Raw genomic sequence first — 26,517 nt, 5'->3', positions numbered from 1 at the left:
AAGAGTTACACTTTCCCTGTTAATACATTTGGATTTTTTTATAAACATATCTAGCCTACGTAATTAATGCTGTGCAACTCTGAACTGCAGAAAACGAAGATGAACTGAATGACCTATTGGGCTGATAAACTGCTCATTGTGAAATAAACCCAATAACAAAACCCCTTCAAACAAGTTTTTCAACTAATAAATGTGAGTCATGGTGAGCAGAATGTGTAAACAAAAACATGAAAAGACAGATGACGAAGTATCGGCACAAGATTTTGGGGGTAGCTATGCAAACACAAAAAGGGGAAGGTGTGAAGATGGACTCAGCTAAGCAAGGCGTAGATGCTTAGAAAATGTGTGGAGCAAAGTTTAAGGGGCAAAACAGGGATGAGAGATAGCAGAAAGGAACAGGCTGGTGGAAGAGATGAACAGAAGGGAAGGGAAGCAGAGGTTTCATCAGTGAGTAATGTCAAAACGTTTATTGATATATATACACAGTATTCAGTGAGTGAGCCTTGCTGTGGATTAATTATGAGATGGACGCAAGGTTGGAAGTTAACAGTGAGCAGAGCTTTCATGCTAGTGCTAGTGTTCTCTGTTCAAGCTGTGACTCACACTGGCAGGCTACACAGATATTTGCCTTCTAAGGGCAGCAGCTCAACGCTCTGGGATGCTGAGGATGCTCGCCGGCTGAGCTGTGGTGATACCGCCTCTTCTTCTGGTGGGTCCTCATCCTCTGGAGGAGATACCACAACCTCAGGGATGCCTTGTGGGCCGAGGACTACGCCCTGTCTGTGTGATGGGCTCTGAGAACGGCGTAAAGCCTGAGGGGTGGTAAAGGGAGAAGGACCTGGGAAAAGCCCAGTGTTGGAAGAAGAAGAGGGCAGCAGGTGGTTGAGCAGAACGGAGACTCTGGACTCTCGTCTCTGGGACAGGTTGGATACGGAGGATGCTGTCCCTGGCTTGTGGAGAGAAAGACGTGAAGAGGACAGGCCCTCTCCTAACAGAGGAGACAATGGCAAAAAAAAAAAAAAAAAAAAAAAAAAAAAAAAAAAAAAAAAAAGAAATAAGGGAGGGGGGGAGGAGGAGAGGGAAAGCAAATAGGGGAAAGAGGGGATTGAGGGAGGGATGGGGTGGGACAAGGAATAAGGAATGGAACAGAAGAAAAACATGTGAAGTTGCAGTACATCACAGAAATGGTATCTGAAGGAGACAGCAAGAAAGAGTGGGCAGCGATAGGGTGACAGAGGTGTAGTTAGAGAGTCGTGCTTGCATAAACGTGAGCTAAAAGCATGGCTGTGTGCAGAAGAAGCCAAGAATGATTCAGTGAGGCATGTGGGAGGCTCTACAAGGGACAAACAACGTGTTATACTCAACTCCAAATAAGCCGGTCACACACTATGAGTGAGGCAAAGCTCCGAGTTCAGAAAGGCTTGCATGCAGGCGAGGATGAGTTAGCGCGATGTTGGTGCACTGCGAGGAAATGTGCTCTGTCACACACAGACCACTCATAAGTCCTACACAACACATTCATATAAACATACATATTTCAGACTGCAGCTGTTACCATCACAAACCTACAACGTGAGAGAATTCTGACCTCTCACATTTGCATTTCAGTTTTAATGCTGCGAAAATGCAAGCCCAACAAAAACCACAGACAGAGAAGTGGAGAATGGGATATTTCATTCATTGTTAAAACCTCAGGCATCTAACCCAAGATCCTAAAATGTGCAACACCACTGTGGCCATGCCTAGTCAAAAAACAAAAGATGCACACAATGCTGACTCCAGTTGCAGGTAAAGCGTTATTTCCTGAATGTCACACCCTGAGGAGTGAAAACAATTAATTCAAACCCCAAAGCCAGGCCAGCCATACAGGTTAGCACATAAATTAGCACTCAAATTTCTTTTTCACTAAGGGGACTGAGTGCTTCAACAATTTTACTCACTTTAAACCATCCACCTTCTACGCTGGCTTTGAGGGATTTGAACAGTGGATTTTTAAGAACAGTTCCCCAGTGGTGGAAAACATCGGAGAAAAAGAAATGTGAGTGCGCCGTAGGATCTCACCGTTCTTTTCAAGCAAGAGTGGGTCAGAATGTTTCTTGCCTATGTCAGCAATGGAGCGCACAAGTGGGATGCGATTGCTGAGCTTTCTCTCATTCTGATGATGGTGTTTCTTCAGCATTGCTTCCCGCACCTTGTCACGCAAATCCTCCTTCAGCTGCCCTGACGCCACCATGCTGTCTATCACCATGTCTGAGTCACACAATGTCAGTGGCAAAAACACAAACACACAAGAACACACAAAGAAGGTTATATATAGACCATTAAACATGTAATTATTATTGTAATAAATTCAATGCATTTCATAGTAATCGCAATGCTACCTAAAAAATATAACAATGATATGTAAAAGTCCTCTATTGTAAATTTACCTGCGATTTCCTCGATACTACTGGCCCTCATATCCAGCAAAACTGTGCCGTTAAGTATGCAGCTACGCAGTTCAAATAAGCTGTGCAAGGACAATGTGGCCACGTAAGGCTTACTCCACCTCTCACCACCATCTTCCACATCCTCTTCAAACTTCAGCCATCTGTAGGTAAGCACCAAAAAACAGACATGTACAGAAAGACGACAATGTTTTATTTGTACCCACATACAAGCTGTATTGCAATTCAGTAAGAGTCTGTGCTGGCTTGCAAAGCCAAGATGCTATCCATCCATCCATCCATCCATCCATCCATTTTCTTCTGCTTATCAGAAACAGGTTCGGGGGGGGCAGCCTGAGGCAAGGATGCCCACACCTCCCTCTTCCCAGCCACCTCCTCCAGCTTATACAGGGGTAGACGTTCCCAGGCCAACCAAGAGATGTAGTCTTTCCAGTGTGTCCTGGAAAACACCTCACCCACGAGGTGCCCAGGAGGCATCCTCGTCAGATGCCCTAGCCACCTCATTGGCTCCTTTCAATGTGGAGGGTTAGTGGGTATACTCTGAGTCTCTCTCAGATGACTGAACTCCTTACCCCATCTCTAAGAGAGAGGCCAGCCACCCTTCAGAGATAGCTCATTTCCACTGCTTGTATCAGTGATCTCATTCTTTTGGTCACTATCAAGAGCTTTGCCTTTCTTCTGATCCCTTTCCTTACAACAATGAACCAATGCAGCATCAGGATTACTGCCACAGGCCCAATCTGTCTTCGAATCTCCCACTCTCTTCTCCCTTCACTTATGAACAGGAGCCCAAGCTACTTAAACTCCTCCACTTAGAACAGCAACTTGTCAGCCAAGATGCATTTTTTTTTCTAAAGCACTGCAAATTAAGTTTCAGTTCAAATTATGTCAGTCTTTGAGATGCCAGGGAAGCTAGGTCGTCATTCGTAAACTTAGCACAAAAGTTTGTATTTGGTTGATTATTTCTTTGTTGTAAAAATGCTTTTTGTCAATAAATCTGCTCAACTGACAATCTAGGTTGAGAGTTGGGTATGTGGGTTGCACACATAAGAAACTTGCCAAATGCTAAACCGTTTATTCTCTGACCAAGACAACCACACTGACTTGCGACAAATGCTGGTTAAAGAATGTGATGCCATCCCACAGCAGTGTTTGACTAAGCTGGTGACCAGCATGAGGAGATGTCAGGCTATTGTGGCAGTGTATGGTTCTTCCACGTGCTACTGAGGCCCCTGTTTGTTCAATGAATTGTTAAATTGCCAATATGTCTTGTTTCTTCAGACGTCAATCATTCAATCCAATAAATAATCCAGACAAAAAGTAGAATAGGGCGTTTGGCATTGGCAGAGAAGATTCGGCAAGTTTTTCATGGGCACAATCCACATACTCAACTCTGCGGATCAACCAGTAAATACATTTTCCTTACAAATGTGGGACCATTTATAACAAACAGGCGGTTGCCAAGAAGCATTGTAACAACAAAGGAATCATCGACCAAATTTATTTACTTTTTTTTGCCAAGTTTATTTCAAACCACAGCAAACAACCCTGGAAATGTTTATGTATGATATTAGTTTAGTTTTCTTTTAATATCAAATTAAAATTGAGATTGTTCAATGAAAGAAATGTTTCAGGATTGCTGCAGATTCTGGGGGCATTAAAAATGCTGTGAAGGCATTATGGAATTATTCAATTGTCATTTAAAGTACTTCACAGTAGAAAAATTCTAAAGTTCACAATGATTTTTTACTGAGAAATAAGCCACTTAAGCTGATAGCTGTGATTATTTGTCAAAAAGACCTTAGGTAACACCTTCCCTTTTAAATCTAACTGAAAATTAATGGGTTTTTCTTTAAAAAGCCAATAGATCTGTGCTGTGGGCTTCTGTTCTGTCTTTTTTAAACTTCATATGGTCGTTATGCTGTTCACACTTTCATCTGCCTGCTAACCTGGCAGTCTCTCTCCACTCAGTGGCAGTGCCATCTCTAAAGGACAGCTCATCCATTTCGGTGAAGAGGTCGTGAGGGACGTGCTCCAGGTCATCATCCTCTGTACCCAAGATGAACTGTACCCTCTGGGATGGCGTGTCTAAACAGAGAGTGGAACAAAAGGCCAAGGTTCATTTTTGCAATAATTATAACAATAACAATAAAATTAAAGAAACTGAACAAACTGTCAGGAAATGCAGGGAAGATAGAAGTTTCCAAAATAAAGTATAAACTCAGAGCATTTTGGTTAGTGGCCCAATGTAAACAACTTTTCTTACTTCACAAGAAAATTGCACAGGGCAGATGTCTTATTCTTAAATGTTTATTTCAACTCTAAAGGATGATGTGGGAAAATGCTCTGTGAAAGCAGAGATTAAATCTACAATTATAAAGCCGGATGGATTGCGTCTATGTGTAGCTGGTCACGACAACCATCTATGTAATTGCTTTTCTTTGAGGAAGAATACCAAGAAGTGTGCTAAAGAGAATAATAAAACTCGGACACTTTAGCAACTTCCTTTTCATGTCTGATTGAATTAAGAGATACAGTATTAGGATATCTGAAACCACAGAGAAGAAGGAAATAGATAAAGTATATTAGAAGACTAAACTCCACAGGGAGGCAGAAATTAAATAGTTGAAGTGAAAACGGGTGAGTTACTTTCTGTTAACACAAGGGTACATTGTGTGGTGATTTGGTGTCTATTACGCACTCAATATTAACACTTGATTTCCAACTGAAAAACATTTATTTTCTGGAGCAAAAGCAGATACTGAAACATTTTTATAAACATCCCGAACACACTGAAGTGTTTTAGTTTGTCATCTCTGTATCACTGTGATAAACTGTTTTTATAAAACACATTTTTAGTCCTATCCCAAAAAGTCTACCTCAGAATATTGACACTTTAAATGATAAAACCGTGCTTTAAAAATAAAAGTATCTTTTGTTAGTTGCACTGTTACAAGGCTCGATTCAGTCTTTCATCGAGTTCAAAGTACTGCTTGGTTGCTTACGAGTCTTACAGCTGGAATGACGCAGCAACTTCAATCACAAATGCGTACGCACATCACTTAAAATGCCGGAGCCTTCAGTCTGTGAGAGGCCGTTCACAGCGGCCTTTAATGCCTTTTAGAGCTGCACTGTTTGACGTATGGAGAAAATCAGAGGGTTAAACAAAAGTAATTATCTAATTGCACACAGTGGCTACATTTTTTTTAACTTAAGCTTTTTGTGGATGCTTTACTTAAAGATTTTATGTGGAGTTTTTCATTCATTATATTAAAAGATTCTACCTATTCTAGATTATAGGAGATTCTATTTAATATGTGAAGGAAGCCCATTAGTGTGCGGTAATAGATAAGGTAAGGTTCAAAGGTACACACTAGCTGCAAGCTACAATACTGTGGGATGGGATATAAGAAAACAGAGCAGACTAGAGAAAGAAAAGTAAAAAAAAAATGGCATGTGATATGGATGAAATTGCAATTAAGTTCAAAATAGTCGCCAACCATAAGTAGGAGAATCCCTGCCATCTTCTTTCCCCTCCTCGGAATCTCTATTCTTCTTCTTTCTTTGCTTGTGTCCTCTGTGGCGATGCCTCCGCTTACTCTCCCTCCCAAGAGGAACATGGACACCCACGTACACTGCTCTGTGGCCTAGGAAAAGTAAAGATGCAATATCTATTGACACACTGTGACACAGCTTCTAATCTGCAAACACTTTACCAGCACCAATAATTGGATGTGAAAAAAGAGATTCATTGAAATTTTATTAATTATTGTCTGCTTGTGTAGGAAATAAAAGGAGGGGAGAAACGCCATTCAACCTCCTTATGCATGTTAACATAATCATTTGTCTGCCAGAGGACACGGTGCAACTTACCTGTTCCCAACACACCTGTTTGGAAGCCACAAACACAAAAACCAGCAGATCCAGAGTCAAGCAGAACATAAATGAGTGAATAAATAACTACACATAACAAATATTATAGAAATCTGTTTCTATTTTGTGTATCTGAAAGGAAAGAAAATATTGTTCAATATATGAGGATATGATTTTTAAATCAACAAATCCTGGCTCAAGTTTAAATGACCACAACTGCTATACATCTTGTTATAATGGATCTACATAAAATTTGAACTTTTTTTCTCTTCGGATAAAGAAGTAACAGTTCTATATCTAGCAAACCTGACAGATTCGAGGTATAACTCCTCGGGTATAACGACAGCATACAGCTCACAAACCACATGTGCAGCAACATTATTTTGTGCATTTTTTCGTGGACAATCCCGACACTGCAACTGTGCAGAGTGGAAATGCTATAGTCATTTCCTGCATATCGGTAGCTTAAATTTTTAACTTATAGAAAAAAATAATTAGATTGTGGAGCAGATCTCACGGCACATATACCATTCAAGTTCTCACTTGAAAAGGTCATCCATGCTCTCATTTCAGACTTCACTACAATAATGCACTTTACACCAACCATCAGTTACTATAAAATGTACAGGCTAGAGTTAATTAAAAATTTAGCTGCCAAGCTTTAAAAACATAGCAAAAGGAGTGATTTTCTTGTTGGCTTTTAAAGCTCTACGCTCCTCTCAGGCTCCTGCTTCACATCTGCAAGTTGCCGAGCTTATATAGGGATATAAGTGGAATTAAACACTAATATTAAAAAACACTAAACTATGTTGAAAAAGGTTTACACTGTGAAAGCAGTATCATATTTCCAGGGACACACACATTCAAGAAAAAAAGGCAATTAATTTCTTTCCTATTCTTTTGAGAGCTTCAAATAAAAAAAAAAATATGGAGGAAAACCATAAACGTGACACCCCACACCAGTTTGATCTTCTCTTCATTATTGTTACTGCGACAAAGGAGCCATATTGCAAAAAGACAGCACCCCATTTTCACCCTGCATTTGCTACCAATACCCTTTTCTTTGTAGATGAGTCATCGTTCTTTGATCTGAATGGGAGGAGGATTAAAATCAAGAGAAAAGGATTGAGCGTAAGGGACACAAGCACAAGTCTAACAGATGGAGACAAACACCGAGAGCAAAGACAACAGAAAAAAGGCGCAGGAGATGAAAGAGCATGAAGAGAAGAAAAAAAATGGACAGCTTAGCTGGACAGAAAGCAGAGGGCTCCAGCAGTGCCTTAAAACTGAGATAATACTGAGAGGAAGTTATAGTTATGGATCCACTTGAAGAAAGATGCTTTTACTTGAATCTTGAAAGTGTTTCCACCTGATGAGTGCTGGCTTAATCCTACATTTCCATTACACAGTAAAGCACAAGAAATATCAATAGTTGCAAGAAAAATACTTGTGGTCTGGCAGTTTTAAACTTACTTTCAAAATCGTCTTTCTCATAGTTTGAGAGAGTGGCGAAGCTCGTCTTTCCGTGGTCAACAATCGCCTCCTCATCTAGACCCTGACAAAAAAAAAAGAAGAGGTAAGAAGCTAAAAGAGGATTGGTGGTTTGCATAAGAAAAAATGTGTATTTTCACATTAGTTATGCATTTTTTGTGTTTTATTTTCCCATTTTTTATGATTTTTTTTAGAAAACTCGACCCTAAAAGCTTTTATGCTTTGATAGATGATCAAGGGACACCTTGATCACTCTGCAGGGGTTTAAAGCAGAAATAACAATGTCAGAAAATCACCTGTGAGGTGGGTGAACAAGTTGTTTTTGGATTTGTATATATACCCCATAGTCAATAATGCTGCAGCTTTGCATTTAAGCTCATAAGTACAACAAGCTTTTTGGTTTTACACACAGCTAATAGCTCATTTCCAGACCACTTAACATGGCAGTCAAGAGAATTAACTTTGCCAATGATCTGCACAAAAGTGCAATTACGGGCACTTAATGAGCAGTAGACAGATAACACATCTTATTTTCCCTCAATGAAATAACATAGTCAAACAGGTTAAATTTAGACCAAGTCTTTAACAACCCTGTCCACTGTATAATGCAGGACGGTATCACTTGCTGTTTTATTATCTATGTGCCATTTTCCTCAAACTAATTAGTCTGTATTGTACTATATATTAATTGTTGTAGTCCATGCAATTAAGGTTATGTTTCACAGCAACATCAAGAGGCTGGCTGGAGTCATTTAAAAAAAAAAAAAAAAAAAAGAGAGAGAGAGAGAGAGAGAGAGAGAGAGAGAGAGAGAGAGAGAGAGAGAGAGAGAGAGAGAGAGAGAGAACATGACCTTAGTGAACACAATTAGCTTGATATCACTAGCATGGACACATCTAGAGATAAGGAGTTTGCAACAGTGAGGACATAAAGCTGTCAGGACACATAAAAACAAAGCCACATATCATTAACATTTCTTTATCAAATAATAGCACCCATAAAATCAGTATTACAGCACAGCAGCACACATTATCACACATGTGCTATACTGGTGAGGACACAACTGCCCCATTGATCGCCCAGAGCATTAATCATTTACCAGTATAGGGGTAACCTGAACCTTCAACGTGAAGGCGGCCCAATCTTTACACTAACTTTAAACCAAACCGCACCTCAAAAAATGTGAAATGCTCTCACAAGTGCACAGGTGTAACGAGACAAATTCACACCTAAATAGACAAAAACAACAGACTTGAGAGATGCTTTGCTGGAAAAAGTCTGGGTGTGTCTAACACTGGAAAATACCAGGTGACACACATTGTACTGAGGCAACAACCACAACAATGAGAGGCGGGGGGGGGGGCAATTTGTCAATTGATTCTCAAATCAAACCCCCAGTGTCACTGTGAATCTATTCGGCAAATCAAACTAGGCAGATCAATTTACTTTAACCATTACACCTCTGAGACACTGCATTTGTGAAGGGGGCACCTCCGACAATTTCAATAACTTCAGCTTATTTGCAAGGGAGAAAATCAACAGAAGATGGGGTTGTCCCGTCATAACAGGAAAATATTACATTTTACCGGTACATAAAACATTACATAAATATTACATTTAAGGCTATTAAATAGCTGATTTAAATTTCACAATAGATATAAAAAGACTTCAACATCACAATGTGGCACAGGTTCCTGAGTGCTGTTGTATGTGTCAACTCACTGAGTGAGAGGTAAAAGTAAGAAAGAGCAGCTTCTGTCAGTGGTTTGACGCTACGTAAAGCAAATATTGAAACTGTTTCAAACACTTTCAATCACTTTCACTTTTGACAAAACTAACATTAACTATAAAAAGGTATCGTGATCAGGAAGGAACAGCTTTTTTTTAGCCAGACAAGCATATAGACTCAAAGAGTGAGCTAATCCTAGCTCTGACTGTCAGGCTGATACAAAACAGAGATACCCAGTATTAGGTCTGAGATAAACCAATCCTTGTAGCTAGGATAATATATTTTCTTTCAGGTTTTTTATACAAATAAGGTTGAGAAAAGGATGAAGACTATAGCAACCAAAAATCTTAAGTTAATCTAATTCCTTATTATATTTGTAATATAATTATTTTTCTGCGACCTCACAAATATGTGACCTTCAGTATCTTATGTAAGTCACGCATAACAAGAAAACATTTCAACAAATACAAATCATCTGCTCTCATGCCTTAAGGACAAACACTTTGACGCAATACAATTCCCAATTGGAGGAGCCCGTCAACCCCTTCAGCCAATCACAGAGAGGCACAGCTGCCATGCAGGAGTGAGTGGAAACAAAAGGTGATGCTAGACATATGCTGGAAAGATACACGACACCTGAATGATATCACGGCCTTGTGTGCCACAGCATCTCAGTCATCTCTGCTATTCACACTTAGTTTCTTTCATTTTGATGGAAAGCACATACTCTTCTGCTCTCCCTCGTCCGTTATTGGCCTACTTGTATGAATGCGTCTTTAATGACATTCAGATATCGACACACATTTCCACCTACAATGAATGATGCCATCTGTGACTGAGCTTGTGTGAGCACTTATAAGTTTGGGAGCTTGCGTGTTTCTCAGTTGTTGGTGAATTTATATGATAATGAGGCACACTGCTCTCTGGCAGTGCCTTGATGGGGAGCAGTAATGATTCAGCGTAGGGAGAAGCACAGCAAGAAATTAATCTGTGTCTCTCTAGTAACTGCTGTTCTTTCCAAACAGCACAGCATGAAGGTTCAGTAAAAGTGACCAACAGTGACTAAACTGGAACGGGTTTCTCCTTGTCATTCGTGATCAAAAAGTGCCAAGAAATATAACTAAGTGGGTGCCACACATCCAAGACGGAAGTTTGGCATTTAGTTGTTGACATCCTGTTTTTATATTTGTTTGTTTTATTCAGATGTGACTATTTGGAGGAAAAAGTACAGCTAAGGAGATTAGCTAATGCTAGCTGGCCTAGACAAGTTGCATCTATAATTCATTGTGATATTAAATGGAAGGCTGATTTTGGATAGCAAAAAGCAGGCTAAATATATGTACCCAATACCTCTTGGAGAAATTGGACAGCTAACTGTTTTTTTGCCAGGTGCAGAAAACCCCCAACTGGGAGCCGTGGGTGAGGCACTTTGATATTCTTTACCATGGCAACCAACCAAACTAAGGTGTTGCAAATATCTGATCAGCCAGGAGCAAAGACAATGATCCTCCAAGCATTATTTTTCTTATCAGTATTATCTTGTCTGCGGATATCATTTGTTACAGGTATGACACTAGAGAGTAGCCATATCCAATTCTCCCATATTGTTATTGTCCCATACTGTAACATCTAGTCCTTTTACTGAATCAGAACTCTGGGGTGATCCAGTGACCGCTGCGAAAGAGCAGCTGACAATCAGGGAAAGACCAAATGACAGACTGGAAAGACTGCTGACAGGAGGGAATAGACCCTAATGGGGCTGGTGTGGGTTAGCACCTCATACCAGCAGGACCCAGCGCTTTTTAGCATACTTGGGTACACCCAATATTGCTACAGAAATCTCAAAGGAAAAGATACCCCTAGGGTCTGCCTTTCCGTATGGATTTAATGGCAATGAACCATGGAACGTAACCAATGATCAGCCAGCATTGCAAATAATGGACCATCAATGGAAAGGAAAGAATTCTGCAAAACTGCATTTGTGACTGGTCAAAACTAACAACTGACATGGGCCTTAAAATCCACCAAGGCAGGAAGAAGTGCCTCAGCAAGCTGAGAAAGGGGTCTTGCATTGACACATACTTTTTAAGAAGTCAAATTGAAGTCCAGAGGCAGGAGAATCCCCACAGTCCTTAGGGTATCAGCACCCCGTTCGAAGTTCATTGTCATACAGACCCCCCCAATAGTCTCCTGATTGGAACTCAGTCAAATCCAGCCAGTAGCAGTTCCCAAACTTGAGCTTAGCCAGCCACACCCAATATTAGATTCTAGCACAGGGCCCGGCCATTTAATATCAGCCCCTAGCTTAGAGTTTAGCCACCAACAGCTAGCAACACATTTGTGTACAGATGTAAGCCAGCCACAATCAACACCATGTTCCAGCCCAGAGCTCATCCAGAAGCAGCCAACAGAATCTTCGAACACTGAGTCTAGCCAAGCACTGCCAGCAAGGGAAAGGAAGATGGAAGGTAGGAAAGATCAGATTATGTGGCCCAGATCCAGTGAGAAAAGAAAGTGGGAAACCATTTTCTTATACTAGATGAACAAATGGGTCCAGTTTAAAGGAAGTTGGAGAACCTGGGAACCATCATCTACAGCTATGGGGCCGAGCGATTTGGGGTAAAGAACAAGACTCAGAGACAGCAGAAAGGCCCTTTAAACCAGGTAAAGTCCAGGAGACAGTAGGAAATTGACAGATTAGTGAAAGAGAGAAGACAACTGAGGAAACAGTGGAGGAGGGCCTATGAGACAGAAAGGGAGGAACTCACTGCCCTGCAGGAGGAAATAAGGCAAAAACTTACTAAGCTGCGAAGAGCAGAACACCTCACACCCATACAACTTTGTTAAGGGCCTTTTTGTCAAAGAGAAGAGCGGGTGCTTCAAAATGCCCATAAAAGACCTGGAAGATCATCTGAGGAAAACTTACTCTGAGGATTGGAGGCATGAGCCAGTTACCATTCCAAGTGATATGCCGCCTATCCAGGCACCTGAACACCAAATGGACATAAGACCGCCTACATGGAGTAAAGTGGAGAAGGTAGTGAAGCAGGCAAGAGCAGCATCAGCCCCAGGACCTAATGGCATCTCATATAGGCTAAATAAAAACACCCCACAAGTTCTCAAATACCTGTGGAAGCTGATGAAGGTAGTGTGGCAGAAAGGAGTGATTCCAAAGGCTTGGCGAAAAGCAAAAGGTATTCTGATCCCTAAGGAGAAGAACTCCTCATCCATCAGCCAGTTTTGCAGATCAGCCTGCAGAACTTAGAGGGAAAGATCTTTAGTGTCTTGGCCCAAAGATTATCTACTTTCCTACAAAGAAACAACTACAGGGAGTGCAGAATTATTAGGCAAATGAGTATTTTGTCCACATCATCCTCTTCATGCATGTTGTCTTACTCCAAGCTGTATAGGCTTGAAAGCCTACTACCAACTAAGCATATTAGGTGATGTGCATCTCTGTAATGAGAAGGGGTGTGGTCTAATGACATCAACACCCTATATCAGGTGTGCATAATTATTAGGCAACTTCCTTTCCTTTGGCAAAATGGGTCAAAAGAAGGACTTGACAGGCTCAGAAAAGTCAAAAATAGTGAGATATCTTGCAGAGGGATGCAGCAGTCTCAAAATTGCAAAGCTTCTGAAGCGTGATCATCGAACAATCAAGCGTTTCATTCAAAATAGTCAACAGGGTCGCAAGAAGCGTGTGGAAAAACCAAGGCGCAAAATAACTGCCCATGAACTGAGAAAAGTCAAGCGTGCAGCTGCCAAGATGCCACTTGCCACCAGTTTGGCCATATTTCAGAGCTGCAACATCACTGGAGTGCCCAAAAGCACAAGGCGTGCAATACTCAGAGACATGGCCAAGGTAAGAAAGGCTGAAAGACGACCACCACTGAACAAGACACACAAGCTGAAACGTCAAGACTGGGCCAAGAAATATCTCAAGACTGATTTCTCTAAGGTTTTATGGACTGATGAAATGAGAGTGAGTCTTGATGGGCCAGATGGATGGGCCCGTGGCTGGATTGGTAAAGGCAGAGAGCTCCAGTCCGACTCAGACGCCAGCAAGGTGGAGGTGGAGTACTGGTTTGGGCTGGTATCATCAAAGATGAGCTTGTGGGGCCTTTTCGGGTTGAGGATGGAATCAAGCTCAACTCCCAGTCCTACTGCCAGTTTCTGGAAGACACCTTCTTCAAGCAGTGGTACAGGAAGAAGTCTGCATCCTTCAAGAAAAACATGATTTTCATGCAGGACAATGCTCCATCACACGCGTCCAAGTACTCCACAGCGTGGCTGGCAAGAAAAGGTATAAAAGAAGAAAAACTAATGACATGGCCACCTTGTTCACCTGATCTGAACCCCATTGAGAACCTGTGGTCCATCATCAAATGTGAGATTTACAAGGAGGGAAAACAGTACACCTCTCTGAACAGTGTCTGGGAGGCTGTGGTTGCTGCTGCACGCAATGTTGATGGTGAACAGATCAAAACACTGACAGAAACCATGGATGGCAGGCTTTTGAGTGTCCTTGCAAAGAAAGGTGGCTACATTGGTCGCTGATTTGTTTTTGTTTTGTTTTTGAATGTCAGAAATGTATATTTGTGAATGTGGAGATGTTATATTGGTGTCACTGGTAAAAATAAATAATTGAAATGGGTATATATTTGTTTTTTGTTAAGTTGCCTAATAATTATGCACAGTAATAGTCACCTGCACACACAGATATCCCCCTAAAATAGCTAAAACTAAAAACAAACTAAAAACTACTTCCAAAAACATTCAGCTTTGATATTAATGAGTTTTTTGGGTTCATTGAGAACATGGTTGTTGTTCAATAATAAAATTATTCCTCAAAAATACAACTTGCCTAATAATTCTGCACTCCCTGTATATTGACACATCAGTGCAGAAGGCTTGCATCCGGGGCTTCTCGGGATATCTGGAACATGCCAGCATCATCTGGCACCAGATTCAAACTGCCAAGAAAGAACAAAGAGACCTTCATGTGGTCTTTTTAGAACTTGCCAACGCCTTTGGGTCAGTTCCGTACAAGATCTTGTGGATGACTTTCAACTATTTCAGCGTACCAAACCATATCACAGGACTGGTCAAGACCTACTTTCAGGATTTACAGTTTTGTGTGACAGCTGAGAACACCACCACAGCCTGGCAGCACCTGGGAATTGGAGTTATGGTAGGCTGCACGATTTCCCCTCTGGGATTTATCATGGCAATGGAATTGATCATGCGGGAATCTCGGTGGGTAGTGGGAGGTGAAAGACTCAAGAGTGGCCTTTGTCTTCCTCCCATTGGAGCCTACATGGATGACATGACCATCATTACAACAACAAAACCATGTACTAGGCCATTGCTACAGAAGCTCCAGGAAAACATAGAATGGGCAGGAATGGAGTTTAAGCCAAGTAAATCTCGCAGCATCTGCATCATAAAAGGAAAACTGACAGCTGAGCAATTCTATATCGGTGGAGAACCAATTCCAACAGTCTTAGAGAAGCCCATAAAGAGCCTGGGACGGTGGTATAACAGAGACTTTAATGATACGTGGCAACTAGCACTCACAGACTCCCGGGACCCCATAGTGAGAGGCACTGCTCCCACCCGAGCAACGGGGAGGAAGTGGACCCCAACCTCATCTGTGCTACAGGCCAAATCTGCTCTCTGGCATCGTGACGTGGTGGGTCATGTCCAACAGGGCAGAGGATTTGGTCTTGGAGCAGTAACACCTCGGTGGCAACTGAACATCGAAAAATGGTGAAGGAGGTGCGTCGACAGGAGGAAACACCCAGACATGCCAGAGCCAAGCAGGGCCGCTGGATGAATTGGGAGAGTGTGGAAAAGAGGAAATCTGGGGAATGGAGTCTAATAGACTAATTTTCGTCATCAATGTGACATACGATGTGCCACCTTCCCCAATAAATCTGCAGCTGTGGTTTGGAAAGGACCCATCCTGCCCCCTGTGTACAGTCCCAGCCACACTCAAGCACATCTTGGTTGGTTGTACGACTAGCCTTACTCAGGGCAGATATACATGGAGACACAACCAGGTCCTCAGGTGTCTAGCAGAGAAAGTTGAGTGCAAAAGAAAATCCATCAACGCTCAACCTTTCACGAACCAAGAGGATCGTTGGCTTTCATCAACATTTGTCCAGGAGGGAGACAAGTCGAGGGCAAGCCCCTCAACCCCGGACCTGGGCCTGCTGAAGGTTGCCAGGGATTGGCAGATGCAAGTGGACTTGGATCAGAAGCAAATTTTCCAGCAGGGATTGTAACAACTACTCTGCGACCAGACCTCGTCCTTTGGTCTAGCGCCCAAAAACTTGCATACATCATTGAGCTGACAGTACCATTTGAGGAAGCATTTGAGCGTAAGAAGCTACGGTATGACAACTTGGCAGCTGAGGCAGAGGACAGAGGCTGGAGGATCAAGGTGCGCCCGGTGGAAGTGGGATGCAGGGGCTTTGTTGCCAGTAAAACAGCAACATTGCTAAGAGAGATTGGGATCAGAGGACAGGCGCAACGGCAGGCTATAAGAGAATTAGCTAACACTGCTGAGAGGACCAGTCACTGGCTATGGCTAAAAAGGGCTGACATCATTTGGGCAGCTAAGGCAGTAAGCTAACCGCGAGAGAAAAAAAAAAAAATTCCGCTCTTCTCCCCTCTGCTCTTGTTCCCTTTTCTGGGAGGGAGTGGGGGGGTAGAGCGTACCTCCTGATCCGGCGGGGAGGTGTGGGAAGCCAGATTGGGCGCACCCCTTCCGGCTCTCCTCTCTCCTATCTTGTCTTTTTGTCTTACTTCTCTCTATCACCTTTTCTATCCCTTTGAGGAAGTTACCTCCTTAGTATTTATAGAGCCTAACTATTATTTCTCAGTTGCAGTGAATAGATAGTAGAAAATAACTATACAAAACTAAACAGAAGAAAGAAGAAGAGAAATAACAATTTAATATAAACTAGTGACACACTCCGGGGTAGGGATGGGCGATATGACCCAAAATTCATATCTCGATATTTTTTAGCTGGATGGCGATATAAGATATATATCTCGATATATTTTTTTTAAGCCATAAAGTAAGAACAAAAAGAGAGTTCTTAGTCAAAGCTGTGTCCCAGATGTCACACAGGCACTTTTATTAACATACAGCACAGATGTACATGAAAAATTACTCAAAATTAAATTATGAGCATTCATTAAATAATAATGCTCCATAAATAAAAGAAAACAAGGTTGTTTTTGTGCTAAACAAAGAGCTCACAATTGTGCAGTCAAAATGTAAACTAAAAGACGCTGAGCGTAATAACAAAGACAGACAGATTTCACAGCTGCTCTGTTCCCAAGTTTTACTGTGTGACTGATAGCCTGGAGTTTGAAATCCGCTTCATAACCACGTCTCTTACAGGTGCCATTTATGGTCCTTATACACACACAATACGGTAATATTACGTTGATGCACAGTACGTATCACTCCGCGAAGCTCTTCGGTAGCCGTAATGCGCCGACAATCTATCAAGCGGTGCAGCTCCGTAGCTTACCAAAGTCGTACTCAAACATTTTTGACAGACTGCTGAGCGCCGTGTACCACATAAAATCGGTTCGCGGCCATCAAGCACAACCAGAATTCATACATAAGGCGCGCTATCAACTTTTGAGAGAATGAAAGGATTTTAGGGTTAGCGCTGTTAGCTCGTTAGCGCGGTTAGCTCGTTAGCATGTTTAGCTCGTTAGCACGTTGACGCCGTCCAGCCCCACGCATGGGGCGATGCGCAGTAACTCGTTAACGGAGATTTGCCGTGTCCGTCTTGTCGCTGCCTGCACGTGAAGCGATGGGGTAGGAGGGGGAGTTGTCTTCAGTGAAGGCGAGGCGGAGTAACGTTGCGTAGAGACAAAAGTGGACGAAAGAGAGGCAAACTTGCGGCTCCACAACTATAATTATAACGTAACATAGACTATATCGATATAAAGGATATTGTCACATCTTATATCTCGTATAAAAATATATCGATATGTTTTAAAAACTCGATATATCGCCCAGCTCTACTCCGGGGCCTGATCAACCCTGGCAGGGCCTCCTTGGATGAGGGTGTCTAGTGATAATTGTCGAAGCACCCAATGAATCCAAGGTCCACTACTGACGATGTGTCCAAATTTCAATATGATAATCTAGATCAGATCTCTAATCCCTAAACCTAATCAAGGGGAAAAAAAGATGGCATATTAGCTTGGGTAAAAGACTGAAAGTTGAGACACACAAAATGTGTGCTGCTGTTAAGTTTCTGGGCTGTCTTTCCTCATAACAGCCATCCTTCAAGCTTCTCTCCATTTAAAGCAATGCATTATCAGGGACTGTAACATCTAGTCCTTTTACTGAATCAGATTCAGCAATTTTATAGGTTGCACACAGATCAGCTGTCTATTTGTTTGTGTCAAAAACTTTATAGCTGTTAATTACCTGAAGAAAAAAAAAGCACTAAATGCAGTGATCGGCGTGGAAGTGAGGGTCTCTATCTGATAGTGTCGCTAGAATTTTTAGCATCTTGCAAAAACAAGGCGCTCCAATTAAAAACTTAATACCATAATATGATGGTACTGTGCTTTTTGGACAAAGGAAGAAAACCTTTCAGTTTAATAAGCCGGCTAAATAACCAACACCCTGAAAGGATCAAAGTATTCAAGGAAAATGAGTTTCGATTTAACCTCCAACAATATTTTTAATATTATTATATTTTCAGTATTATCCTTCTTATCTTATCCTAAAAATCATATTACTTTTTTCTTTTGACAAAGCTGACATTACTGTTATACAATCAGCTATGTTCCAAAGGCCAATATGTTTATAACAGCTAACATTTTTAAAATGCTTAAGCTAGCATAATGTTATATATGCTATACCTCATGGAAATTATAGAAAAGTATTAAGAAACCACTTCAGTCTTTCAACAAAATATCTTTAGATATACATTAACAAATAGTCTTCCACTGCTATGTCAGTGATTTAATATGACCTTTTAATAATTATATTTTGAATTTAGAATTTCTGTAAAATGGCGTCCCTATCGCAGACTTGTCTTGAGAGACTTTACTTTACTCCGCACCTACACATGAGCCCTTCAGGCAGACTTCAAACGGATGTCAGAGAACTATAACTGGGCAGACTACCCGTGCATGGGTCTGCAGCTGTTCGTGTCTACAACTAGGGCTGCTCGATTATGGCAAAAATGATAATCACGATTATTTTCACTGAAATTGAGATCTCGATTATTTGACGATATTTATTTAACCCTTTAAGACCTACCATAGAACCAAGTCCGCCAGAGCTTATATTATATTTTTACATGTTGTAGTGCCATTTGTGGGAGCATTTCAAGTTGCTATACAACTATTATAGCCCATATTTTAATAATATGTATGCATTAAGTCCATAGTAACTACATTAATTGCAAAAAAGTGCAATAAACTACAAAAAAAAATTGAAAATCATTTTTGTTTTTTTTGCATATATTTCTACTTGGAGAAATTTAAGAGGCTTATCCTTCAAAACTTTAAATACAAAAAAGTTGCAAAAAATAGTTTACAACAGGAAATTTATTTTGAGTGTCTTCATAGTTTTATTTTGGAGATACATCAATTTTTATATACTGCAGGAAAAACGAAAAAACAATCCTATGATGCAAATTTGCAAAGAAAACAGCATCAAAATAAACTATTTCCAGCAGTGCAATTCGAGTTCTAAGCATCCCAGAAACTATTCAGAAAAGTCAAACATGACCAGTATAGGCTTTTAAGGCCTACAAGTAAAAAAACTACAATTTCCGCGAAAATGACGTCACTTCCGGTTTCGGGCAGGAAATGGCGGACATGTGACAGTTCGCGCTGACGTCTGTTTAACTGTGGGAAGTGTTACGAACAGCTGATCGGATCGGCAAAGCGTGTTTCTGGAATATTATGTTTTTGTTCCTGCAAGCGCTTTTTATGCAGTTTTTGCAAAGCTTTATGTGGAAGGAAACCGTGACCGAGGACAAGCTGATGGCATCAGATGTAAGTACAACTCCTCCGGTTTCATATGCAAAACAAATTATTGCGCTAGCTTACACGGTCCAGGTTCTACAGGGATTTAAAAATAGTTATGCAAAACGGAGAGTGCTGCTCTGACCGGATCTAAAGGGTTAACAATGACTTTAAAAAATAATATAAAATAGTGTGCAACACCACTGAAGTTTTTTTTACCTCTCTTTTCAACCAACGGCAGTCACTCTCCTCTCCAAATAACTTCTGCTTAGCTTTCCGAGCTTCCCTCGGGTCCTCTTAATCAGCGGTCTCCAACCTTTTTTGCGCCAGGGACGGTTTATGCCCGACAATATTTTCACGGACCGGCCTTTAAGGTGTCGCGGATAAATGAGGGAGGGGCCAATAATCGGCTCAGTCATTTTTAATGATCGTTGAAAGCCCAGATCGTAATCGTGATTAAAATTCGATTAATTGAGCAGCCCTATCTACAACCAAGTGTAATAACTGCCTAAAGGGATGCCAATTAGTCTCTTGTGGCCATTTGAGGCCACTAAAGACCATTTGTGGAACCTTTCATGTTAGTACATATGTGTGATGGCTTAATTTTTCATCCCCAGAGGCTTATGCTTAGCAAACGAAAGATGACTAACATATTAAAGTCACCCTATTTTTTTTTTTTTTTTGATCAAGGTCTTTTTATTGAACTAAGAATTGCTTCAGAACAGTGTAACTAAAACCCAGCCAGAGAGGAAAGAAGAGATAAAATAAAATAAAATTACAGATACAAAGTAAATAATAAAATAAATGAACAACAGCAAGGGGAAAAAAAAAAAAAAAAAAACACTCACACGCACACTAAGCGATAGTATCCGGACTTAATCTTTCAAAGTAAGTGAGAAAAGGTTGCCATGTGTCATAAAACCTCCGAACCGAACCTTTTACAGTGTAGCGGATCTTTTCCAGCTGAGTATAGTACATGACATCCTTAACCCATTGCCCATATACAGGTGGAAGTGGCTCTTTCCATTTCAATAATATCATTCTACGGGCCAAAAGAGTGCAAAAGGCCAGAAGATCAGAGTGTGATTTGGAAAGACTGGCATCACAAAGCGTCACCCCAAAAATAGCTATAAACGGGCAGGGTGCATTTGGAACACCAAATACGTTGGAAATGGTTTCAAATATGCTTTTCCAAAAGCTACCCAGTTTTGGACATGCCCAGAACATGTGAAAAAGGGAAGCAGGCTCTCGTTTTCACCGGTCACATGTGGGGTCAAACCAATCCTTGATTTTGCTCAGTCTAGCTTTAGACCAATGGAGACGGTGAACCACTTTGAACTGAATCACCACATGTTTAAGGCAAATAGATGACGAAGAAATTCTATTGATTATCTTATCCCAAGTCTCATCTGCAATCCGTTGGCCAAGATCACTTCCCCATCGTTCCCTAAGTGATTGCAATGTGGACAGCCTAAAATTACTTAACAGCTCATAAACATCACTTATAACCCGCTTGGCATTTGGTTTAAAATCAAAACTATCAACCAAAAGGGATGGAGGTGGACAGGACGGAAAGCACTCAGTATTAGAAGCAACAAAATTCCTGAGTTGTAGATACCTGAAAAAGTGTGACTGAGGGATCTTGAACTTGTTCACCAGCTGTTCAAATGAGGAAAAGATATTGTCTGTGAAAAGAGCAGTCACTGATGTTATTCCAAGTTTTGTCCATATGTTAAATGCCTTGTCCGTTAAGGATGGGGAGAACATGCAATGTCTATGCGGTGGTGCATTAAGAGAGAGTTCAGTCTGTTTAAAGTGCCTTCTGAGCTGATACCATAATTTCAGTGAGTGGACAACAAGAGGATTCGTGGTGAAGCTGGAGATCTGTCCCGCCAGAGGTAATCTGGCACACTGCTGCTCCAGTGTTACCCATGATGATGATAAATTATCATGGTCTTTTATCCAGTACAATAATGCCCTTATATTAGCTGCCCAGTAATAAAACAAAAGATTTGGGAGTGCTAAGCCTCCTGCGCTCCGCGGTCTTTGTAATACACTCTGTTTCAGCCTAGGTGGTTTTTGTTCCAAATGAAGGAGGAGATTTGACTATTTAGATTATTAAAAAATGACTTAGTTAAAAAAATTGGAAGACACTGAAAAAGATATACAAATTTAGGAAATATAGTCATCTTAATGATATTTAATCTACCACCCAGCGAAAGAGGCAAGGACTCCCACTTTGGTAAATGGTAAATGGCCTGTATTTATATAGCGCTTTACTAGTCCCTAAGGACCCCAAAGCGCTTTACATATCCAGTCATCCACCCATTCACGCACACATTCACACACTGGTGATGGCAAGCTACATTGTAGCCACAGCCGCCCTGGGGCGCACTGACAGAGGCGAGGCTGCCGGACACTGGCGCCACCGGGCCCTCTGACCACCACCAGTAGGCAACGGGTGAAGTGTCTTGCCCAAGGACACAACGACCGAGACTGTCCAAGCCGGGGCTCGAACCGGCAACCTTCCGATTACAAGGCGGAAGGTTGCCGGTTCCCAACTCTTGAGCCACGATCGCCCTTTCCAAAATCCTCTTTTAGCTTAGACAATAAAGGAAGATAATTAGTTTTATACAAGTCTCTATGGTTCTGCGTAATCCAAATGCCCAAGTATTGAACTTGTTATAGCTCAGTTTGAAAGGTGCTAAAATAGTTCCCCGGTTATTGTACCTAAAGGCATTGCCTCGCTTTTCCCGAAATTCACCTTATATCCGGAAATTGTCCCGAATTCCTTAAGTACATCTAAAAGTTTAGGAAGGCTATTTGAAGGGTTGGAAATAAACAAGAGCATGTCGTCGGCATAAAGAGAGACTTTATGCTCGACATCCCCACGACGTATTCCCTCTACCTCAACAGTGTCTCAGAGCAATAGCTAGCAGTTCAATTGCGATGGCAAAAAGGAGAGGTGACAAAGGGCACCCCTGTCGTGTGCCACGCTGAAGCTGAAAAAAGGGGGACAGACTATTGTTGGTCCGAATGGCCGCTACAGGGTCACAGTACAATACTTTTATCCAGGATACAAAATTACTCCCGAGGCCAAATTTTTCAAGCGTATGGAAAAGAAAGTCCCATCTCACCCGATCAAACGCTTTCTCAGCATCAAGTGAAATAACAGTTTCCAATACAGTACCTTTGACATGGCTATAGATTATATTTAATAAACGTCTAATATTAAAAAACGAGTAGCTGTTTTTGATAAAGCCTGTCTAATCGGGTGAGATAATGGAGGGCAGATGTTTCTCTAAACGGCAGGCCAACACTTTAGCAAGGATTTTGGTGTCCGTGTTCACCAAAGATATTGGACGGTATGAGCCACAATCTAAATGATCCTTATCCTTTTTTAGAATTAGGGAGATCACTGCTTGACGCATTGTTGGAGGCAAGGATTGTGAGAGGAAAGATTCTTCAAAAGTTGATTTTAACAATGGATTCAATTGGTTAGAAAACTTCTTAAAAAAAATTAGAAGGATACCCGTCGGGGCCAGGTGATTTTCCAGACTGCATACTCCATATGGCCATGTCAATTTCAGCATTAGAAATGGGCTCCTCCAAACTGGTGGCCGCATTGTCTCCTAAGGAAGGGATATCAAGTTTCTCAAAGAAATTTTCTAGTGCCAGGTCATCCTTAGCGGGGGGGAGCTGTATAAAGTCTGATAGTATTTAAAAAAAAAAATATTATTTATACCTTGGTTATCCGTGCACCTTATTCCCTGGTCATTCCGGATCTCAGGGATAGCTTGATTAGCTGTTCTTTGTCGTAGCTGATGAGCTAGCAGCTTGCCTGTTTTTTCTCCATGTTTATACGAGTAGCTACGCAACTTCGAAATTAGATACTCAGCCTGTTTTAAAGTCACCTTTTAAAGGTCAAGAGCCAAATTTGCAATTCATTTCAACAGTGAGCTTCATTTAAAAAAATCCAAATCTTGTAATACAATAATAAAGGCACCTCACTTCTGTATATAGAATTACTGTAAATTTTCAAAGCAAATGAAAAGATATTTTTCAGATTGAATATGAAATCTAACTAGCATAAAATGTGAGATATTTATTTATGAAGAACTGTCTCAAAAATTCTATTAAATAATTCTGGTAGCAGTCTAGTTAACACTATGGATGCCGCTGTCTTCAGGAATCACATGAACCAATGTTTACAAACAAGGCTTGTGAAGCTAGTTGGCTCATACATTATAATAAAATCTGTTAATTTTACTGCATAAACTACAGTTTGTATACAAACCCCCTTTGTCATGCATTCAGAGTATGTTGTTTACTGTTACATGCATGTTAGTGTGTTAAACATGTCTTTGGTGCCCTCGACCTTGCGTTGCTTGGTACAATTTAAGAACCCATGATGCAACATGTCACATAGCTTTCTTGAAAATAAACCCCACACTGTCAATCACAATCCCCAGGCTGGGGGGCGAGGGGGTTTATTCCTCCTCCGGCTCAACCACAGCTGTGCTTTGTAGCCATAATGACCAGTGTCACTGAGGAGGACTCAGAGACCAGAAGAGTAGACAGCTGAGTGAAAAAAGCCACTATATAATGTCATCAGTGTAGGGGTGTTAACAGAAGACAGATGTGTTTCTGGCTGCATCTGGCCACCATATTTACCTATAGCGTAAAGGTCTTTATCATTAAAATAAAAATGTGTGCAGTCTATAAGAGTCTAAAAGCAAAGCAACTTGAGCTTGTTTTGCTTCAGTTTTGAATCAATAAACAATATAAATCCAATATTTCATCCAGCTAGGTGATACTGGTCATCATCCAGCTCAATAATTAACAAAGCTGCTAGTAATGATTTGATGATTTATCGGTTATGAATATCTATCAAATTGCATTTTACCTTTTCTAACTCTTAACAATAAAAGGCTGGTACGGTGTGTTGTGTGTTTACATGGTAATATCACCAATGTGCAGTCAGTTTTATGGACGAGTGGAGATTTACAGCTCACATCATGCTTTAAGAGTAAACAAAAGCCATTTGTGTTGATTCAATGAGCTAGGCACACAATCTGTATGAACTCACCATTTAGAAGGGGATTTATCAAAAGGTAAAATAAAGGCGAAATGTACCAGCAAATATTCATTTATTGTTCAAGATTTTCTTTTAGGAAATTAGGGTGACTTACACACACACACACACACACACACACACACACACACACACACACACACACACACACACACACACACAAACACATGCACACACACACGCACGCGCGACCAAGATGTAAATACAATACAACAGCATTTGATAAACATTGGTTAGTTGTGCTCTATATTAATATATTACTGTAAGGTTTACCTTAAATTGCACTTCCAGCCTCAGTTGAATTAGAATATTGGACACATTGTTTGAACTAACACACTGCATTTGTTTTGTGCAAATGTTACTAATGTGACTAATGACAAAAAAAATATCTTTTTAATCCTTGAAACTTATTAAAAGTAGCACGAGTTTAAAAACGAAACTCCTCAGTAACAAAACACCAATGGAACTAGCAAACAAATTAATCTAATTAACAGATTACTAAAAAAAGAAGTCTTCTCATTCTATTTGATTCATTGCTTCACTTTAAGCCGGCAACAAATTTAAGCTAATTTCATCATTAACAACGTGCAGGGTGACCTCATTTCTTTTACTGTGTTTGTGAGGGAGTAAAATAACGGCTCGGCTGCCAAACACCTCTTCAGCAAAACAGACAGTGAATGAAACAACCACCCAACAACACAACAGACCTTGGTCCGTCTAATCTTAATTCTTTGCCAACCCTGCTGTACTGGGATCTGATCCAAAGAAGAGGAAATGACGCAAGAGTACATAGTGAGAAACCTGTCCTCAGAATACCATCTCTGTCTCACAAATGCAGCTTATAGATGGCAATGTATACTGCCGATTTGTCTCAAAACACCATAGCACAAATATTAAATATAAATAAATATATTCTGATTGGGATAATAAAATTAGAGATGCATAAAATTGAGACAGATGGCTGCTTAAAAAAAGTGGGCTCCATGATACAGTATGCCAATGAGGCACAACATTATGACCCTGTCTGCCTAACAGGTTTTTAATAGTGTAAGTATTTAACTTGATATATCTCTAACACTAGTGATGTTATTTTGGCCAGCACCTCCTGTATTTATACACTGATATTGTGCATATATATATATATATATATATATATATATATATATATATATATATATATACACACACACACATATACTTTGGTGTCACGGTTCGATATTTTTTCGATACAAAAAAAATGTTCATGCCTTTTTAATTTGTCATTTATTAAAATTATAAATATATATTTTAACTCAAAAGTACAGTTTTTAAATTTAACCCTAACCCTTGTGCGTGTTTTTTATTTTGACAGCGAATGCGCACCTGCGGACCACTTATGTGCAGCCCTGGTTATTTAGCTCGTCATATTGCAGCCACAGAAATTATTTTGTCCATGAAACCATAAAGCTGCACTTTCTTTTTGCCTTATAGTCTGATTTGTCATAACTTCTCCTGCTGCTTTTACACACACACTCACATAAGCTCAGCGATTCTCTGCGCGATCAACCTCTCACCTGTTTAAGCTTGCTGCAGGAGATTTCACTTGTCATGTTTGCATAGTAAGCTAACGATTAATAAGACGATGTCAGAGGAATTGGTGCACAAATTATCATCACTCACCAATCAGTACTGTCGCTCTCTATACACAGTTCGCACGATTGCAAAGTGAAAGCAAAAAAACAAGCGCAAATTCAAACGCGACTTCAATATGTCACATATTGACAGTGGCTCACCGATGCCAATGACATAATTACCCAGCTACATTTCTGAAAGAATGCAAAAGCATTGACATATATTTTTCCTTCCTACAATAGCCCGACGG

The 26,517-nt window shown here is 40.7% G+C and overlaps 1 protein-coding gene across 9 annotated transcripts in view; it reads right to left on the bottom strand.

Moving 5' to 3' along the window:
* The window catches only part of LOC146643623 (sodium bicarbonate cotransporter 3-like), a 62,670-nt gene that overhangs the window by 20,875 nt on the left and 15,278 nt on the right, over window positions 1-26,517 (bottom strand). For 6 of the 9 annotated variants that reach the window (XM_085395819.1, XM_085395815.1, XM_085395820.1 and 3 more), the window contains exons 2-7: window positions 7,794-7,875; window positions 5,948-6,094; window positions 4,397-4,535; window positions 2,430-2,590; window positions 2,062-2,250; window positions 629-988 (exon numbers count right to left, since the gene is read on the bottom strand). In XM_085395819.1, the coding sequence (XP_085251945.1) occupies window positions 629-988; window positions 2,062-2,250; window positions 2,430-2,590; window positions 4,397-4,535; window positions 5,948-6,094; window positions 7,794-7,875 (1,078 nt within the window). The remainder of the gene's footprint in view (window positions 1-628; window positions 989-2,061; window positions 2,251-2,429; window positions 2,591-4,396; window positions 4,536-5,947; window positions 6,095-7,793; window positions 7,876-26,517) is intronic. The other 3 variants (XM_085395821.1, XM_085395822.1, XM_085395818.1) reach the window with 2 other exon arrangements.

The sequence above is a fragment of the Rhamphochromis longiceps genome, linkage group LG22, assembly GCF_057381845.1.
Source record: "Rhamphochromis longiceps isolate RC_006_pf linkage group LG22, R_longiceps_female_GT1.1, whole genome shotgun sequence".
In the NCBI taxonomy this organism is placed as follows: Eukaryota; Metazoa; Chordata; class Actinopteri; order Cichliformes; family Cichlidae; genus Rhamphochromis; species Rhamphochromis longiceps.
This window is presented reverse-complemented; position numbering and strand designations above follow the sequence as displayed.